Source organism: Octopus bimaculoides, chromosome 1, assembly GCF_001194135.2.
Source record: "Octopus bimaculoides isolate UCB-OBI-ISO-001 chromosome 1, ASM119413v2, whole genome shotgun sequence".
Classification (NCBI taxonomy): Eukaryota; Metazoa; Mollusca; class Cephalopoda; order Octopoda; family Octopodidae; genus Octopus; species Octopus bimaculoides.
Genome location: NC_068981.1, coordinates 55,228,462 through 55,234,416, shown reverse-complemented (window position 1 = coordinate 55,234,416; position 5,955 = coordinate 55,228,462). Strand labels below are relative to the sequence as shown.

The 5,955-nt window shown below is 36.0% G+C and overlaps 1 protein-coding gene across 1 annotated transcript in view; it reads right to left on the bottom strand.

The window, feature by feature from the left end:
- Positions 1-24: 24 nt before the first annotated feature.
- Positions 25-5,955, bottom strand: part of LOC106883886 (tubulin alpha-8 chain) — a 59,233-nt gene continuing 53,302 nt past the window's right edge. The window contains exons 7-8 of the mRNA XM_014935025.2: positions 2,998-3,138; positions 25-1,320 (exon numbers count right to left, since the gene is read on the bottom strand). Of these exons, the coding sequence (XP_014790511.1) occupies positions 1,199-1,320; positions 2,998-3,138 (263 nt within the window). The 3' untranslated portion in view covers positions 25-1,198. The remainder of the gene's footprint in view (positions 1,321-2,997; positions 3,139-5,955) is intronic.

Below are 5,955 nucleotides of genomic sequence, written 5' to 3'. Positions count from 1 at the left end.
ATGTATGTATGTATGTATGTATGTAAGCTTAAACGTATATATATGCGTTGCTATGTATGATGTATGCATGTATGTATATTTATACGCATATATATGCATGTTTGTGTGTATGTAGCATTAATGTATGTGTATATATATATATATATCTATGTGTATACATACAATGCGTGTGTGTGTGTGTGCGTGTATATCTGTATGTGTGTGCAATGCTTTGCGGTAGAAAGTTTGCTTCTCAACCATATAGTTCCGGGTTCAATTCTATTGCGTGACATCTTGGGGATGTGTCTTCTACTATAGCCGCGGGCCTACTTGTGGGTGGATTTTGTAGGCGGAAACTGAAAGAAACTTGCATGCGCACACCCGATCTGATACACATTAGGATATTGGACTATAGCAGTTGGAACCTTTTCACGGTGTAATGAATCTGTTAGTTACGAAGGAGGAAGAAAGTTAAACGTCTCGAATCAGCAGATCTCGGCGTTTTGCCTCCTTAAGATCAGCTTTGTTGATGAGGAGTTATTCTGCAGAGTTTCAGTTTCCTTTCTTCCCTCCTGCTAGCTCATCGGTCACCGCATTGCTTGTTACACAAAAGTACACACAGACACGCGCGCGCATATGTATGAAATATTTTTGTTTCGCAAGATTCTGATGTGAAATCGTGTGCTGTATACTTTGGGAAAGCACTGTCTTGGATCTGTCGACTCCAATGCGTTTACAACTCATATACAACATTTAATAAAAATTACTTCAATATATGCGTGTATTTATGTGGCATCTTCCTAAAATCTATTAATACAATTTTCAGAATAGGAAGCGGGAAACAAAGAATTTCAGAGCAATAGTTAAATATTACCATTTATTATGGGTCAACTAATAATAATCAAGTTTAAATTGAAAGGGGCCGTTTGATAGAATCACGAAAGAATAAATAAATTTAATAAATACTATGAAGAAAATACACGGATGTACTCACAAATAGAAAAGTAGAAACACAGAAAGACGAATTTCATAATTAATACAGTAATAGATGAATAAACATACAAGAATAAACTGGCGAAATGAATTTTGTAATAAATTAATAAATAAATAAATAAATAAATAAGTTAATACTAAAATAAATATATAAGTTAATAGTTAAATAAATATATAAGCTAATAGTTAAATAAATATATATATTCGTTTCATTATTTTTCAACTTTTAAAATTCATTCTCCTCTTCATCGTCCTCATCTGAATCTGATTCATGTCCAACCTCTTCATAGTCTTTTTCTAATGTCGCCATGTCTTCCCTCGCTTCACTGAATTCGCCTTCTTCCATTCCTTAAACATTAAATTGAAATCATAATGAGAAATGTATTTCCTGTATATATTGAAAATTATACCGACTTCAATCGGAAACTGAAATTGCGTCGCCAAAATTTCGACCATCAGATCCTACTTCTACTCAATATGATATGAAAATGAATGCCTAAAGACTAGCACAAGACTTCAAGATATACAACATACATTATAAACATGAATTTATGGGTTCATATCTTATTCAGAGAGCATTAAACAAAATGGCTTTAAACATATGAAATATTCGATTTCTTAGTGAGGTAAATATTTATAAGCGAAGAGAATTAAGACTGAATGACATTCGTGTATCTTTTCTTTTTTTTTTCATGGGTATATCGGCGTGTGCGAAAATAATTTATTCATTATAAGTTTTCTCAATCTACTGTGGTCGTCTGACATAAAGAAAAAGAAAAAAAAAACGCGAAACATTTTCGAGACAGCTTGGGAGCCGCTACATAGCCCACGGGCGACATCTTCCCCTATTGCTAATTTGAAATCACTTGATGAAGCCTTTAAAAGCCCACATGAATAAAATATTCTAAACCTTAAGACTAAAACGATAATTTAATATAAGTTGTATACTTAACACTTTATAGAAATTAACGAGTCATTAATCCTTCCAGAACAGATTTTCCACCCAACCACTGACTCTTATGCAGCTGCAATTCACCCTTGATTCTAAAAAAGCTTCCATTCCTGTTCTACAAAGCCATATGTAATAGCAATTAAGTCTCTTTCAATTCACCTCCAACTGAGATTGGATTCTGCTGTCATAGTTATGCTGTCCGAATAAAAGACACGATAGTCATGACTAGAAAGACTTTGATGAAAGCCGACTCAACCAGAGCTGATCTTGAGCTAAACAACGACAACGAAAATAATATAATCGCTAAACGCTTTTAATTAAGTGTTGAATTAAAACTTATGTCTATTTTATTACTTCTAATCCTCAAACGACGTGCGGTGGAGAATTGGAAGGAGTTTGAATGAGTTCTATTTAAACCTTTTTCAAGTGCCATTGTCATTGCACTTAAATTTTGAAGTTGTTTAATTAAGATCCAAACTTAGACATATGATGTGTGTTCTCCTGTCTGAAGATTACAACTGAAATTTTTGTTGGACTATTCATCAGCTCTGACATAGTCAAAGTAATGCTTTTAAACGAATCCTTTGTATAATAACAATGTTCTTATGTATGTATGTATGTATGTATGTATGTATGTATGTATGTATGTATGTATGTATGTATGTATGCATGTATGTATGTATGCATGTATGTGTGTTGTGACTTTTTTGACAGTTCGCATTACAGTTTACGCTGTTCTTTATTTGTAGCAAAATAAAGTTTACACATGCAAGTAAGAAACAATGAAACATGTATAAACTATACATAATGCAGAAACATAACACACACACACGGAAAATATAAACGTTCATACAATGCAGGAAAAGAAGAGAACGTACATACCCTCCTTGTATACTGGGAGGATAGCTGAGGGCGGTTGGCTGAATATCTTTCAGGAACTACATTAGTTTTTTAAAAGTACTGTTTTAAAAAGATGAATACATATCCAAGAACAACGAAACCAAAACCGAGTATCATGAGCGGACCCACTAGTACGTATAAGCTGAACAAATTTAAGCAAAAATATTACATACCTTCACCAACATACCAATGGACGAACGCTCTCTTTGCATACATCAAATCAAACTTTCTATCAAGTCTTGCCCAAGCCTGTGCAATAGCCGTTGTATTACTCAGCATACATACCGCACGTTCTACACGTGCAAGATCTCCACCTTAAAAGAAACATAACGAGTAAATACTGAATAAACAAAGAAGCATACACATAAATAAATAAATAAATAAATAAATAAATAAGGTGTGTAATTTCGTTATTACGTTATTAACTTTGGAGGTGATCCGACTAGCGGTTCGATTACAGCTTCAAATTCACTGTACGTATGCTGCTAACATCCTGGGAAGAAGCATAAAGGTCAAAACATGTTTACTTTCTACGTTTTCTTGGTAAAAGAAATCTTTTACAGATATTAACATGTGAAAAAAAAAAGAAAAAAGAGAAAAAGAAAGAAACAGTAAGGTGAGTTCATGGATACGTTTTTCAAATGCTCGGAGGGTTTCCTAAAATGTAGTTGATAGCTTCCGTTACCTAGTAACCTAATTAGCAGTGGAGTGGGGCGTTGTGAAATCAAAGTAGTCAGAATACGAAGAGAATGGGGGTACGGGGCAAGTTCAAGAATTTTCTCTCCGAGTGAAGAGCGGGTTGTGGGATGTATGAGCTCGAAGTGAGCGACTGCATGGTTGTGAATAACTGACATCGAATGCTGAGGATGTGTAATGTTAAAGAGTATAAAGAGTATAGAGAAGAGAAGAGAAATTAGGTGAAAGGAAAATGGGTATATAGGGAATCAGTTATAGTTTTTAAGAGAGAAAACTGTGCTGGTACAGATATGTGGTGAAACGCTGGTAAAGAAGTATCAATAAATCCAAGTGGAAGGAACCTGCAGAAGAAGAATACCAAAGAAGGCATGGGAAAAAGTTATGAAAGCTACACTTAAGAGGCTCATTCTCACAAATGACATAACGATACCACAACAGATGGTGAGGCTGTACTGGAGAAGACTCGTCAAACCGATGTAAGCGTGGAAAAATAGCCGTGGTGATGGCGATGAGGATGATGGTGATGAAAGTGATAACGACAACGATGATGATGATGATGATGAGACAACAAAAGCAGCGTATTATTATAAGCCTTATACATTTCTGGTCTTGTACCTTATAGTTACTGTTTTAATGAAGAAGAGATGAAGGAACAGGAATGAAAGGACATTAGACTAAAAACTTTGCAGTATTTAAATCCGTTCCTATACCTTTAAATGAATAAATTCTGTTGATATAGACTTTGCTTCCTCACTCCAGAACACTAGAGTCGATAATATGGTAGAGTATATTAAATCGATTATCCCCCTGTTTTTGCCATGTGTCAATCATAGAAATCGTTATTAGCTATGTGTATGCAAGATGATTCTAGGGGACTTCTAAAAGATTTTGTAAGCAGTGGATCCATGTCTCCAGGCTGAAAAAAAAAATCTTTCTTCAACCGGTCTTAGAGGCCTTGGGGCATGGGTGCCGACCTTTCACCTGTAACGAAGCCATAAAAGATTACTAGAAACTAGAGGTAGCCTTTCAAATTGTTGAATTACTTTTAAAGTTTCCTTTCTAAGTTTAAAACTTTAAAGAATATCCTATTATTTACCATTAAAAACCATATGGTCTTGCATTCCAGCTCTTTACATTCTGAGTTCAAATCCCGCTGACGTCAAATTTGCATTTCATTCTTTTCGGAGTCAATAACAGAATATCAATCAAATACTAGGGTCTAGTCTATGACATGGACAAGCCCTCTCCCTTCAAAATTTCAGGCATCTCTCTTCTAAAGCCGTGGAATTACATATGATCCAGTGTAAATACTGGCCAATCCTATCATAGCAATTAATATATTCATCTGAGGCTATCGAAGAACACCCAGAGATCAGGTGGTCAATTGTTTACCTGGTTTCACCAGAGCCATTTTCGCTTGATAGTTTCTGGTGGATAGACACTGATCCTGAGCTACTATAATGAAACCCTCTGTTTTGGCTTAATTCCATTGATGGGTTAAATTTGTATCTACATTAGGATCGCTGACCCTTGTAGGGCGTTTGCCATTTTCCAAGTATTTCGCAGTACTGAGATTCTGTTTGATTTAGTTTGTAATGGGTAACGCCAGGGATAAATTGTAATGGGTAACGCCAGGGAAGAAAATAATAGAAGAGAAAAAAAAAAAAAATAGAGAAAATGACGTCCAGTTAAGTGCGCGTCGCGTCCAGAAAAAAAAACATAGGTGAGAAAAAAATGGTCTGTAGTCACGTGGGAACAAACAGGCTGAGGAGAAATGAGACAAGAGAGAGGATGAGGGAAAGAAACAAAGGGAGTGAGAAGAGAGACGGAACGAAAGCTAGTAAGGGGCGGAAAAAAGATAGACAGGGGACCGCAAAGAAGGCGGGGGAGAAACGGAAAATAAAATAGGAATATACAAGGGTGAGTCAAAAAGTAATACCATTTTGTTTAGGACAAGTATAATTACCAACACAGGAACATGTATCACACATCAAAATGAAGCTGGTCCTCTGTGGATCACATCCCTACTTCTCAACATAGTCACCGTTACTCTCAATAGCAATGTTCCACCTTCGAATGAGAGCATGTATCCCTGCTCCGTAAAATTCTATTGACTGTTCTTAGAGCCACTTCTTCACTACAGTTTTCACTTCCTCGTCACTGGACTATCATCGTCTGGACTATCATCTCTTCGGCCCCATGGAAGAGGGTTTGAGAGGCAAACATAATTCCAGTCAACAGAATTTTACGGGGCAGGGATACATGCTCTCATTCGAAGGTGGAACATTGCTATTGGGAGAAACAGTGACTATGTTGAGAAGTAGGGATGTGATCCACAGAGGACCAGCTTCATTTTGATGTGTGTTACATGTTCCTGTGTTGGTAATTATACCTATCCTAAACAAAGTGGCATTACTTTTTGACCCTCGTACATA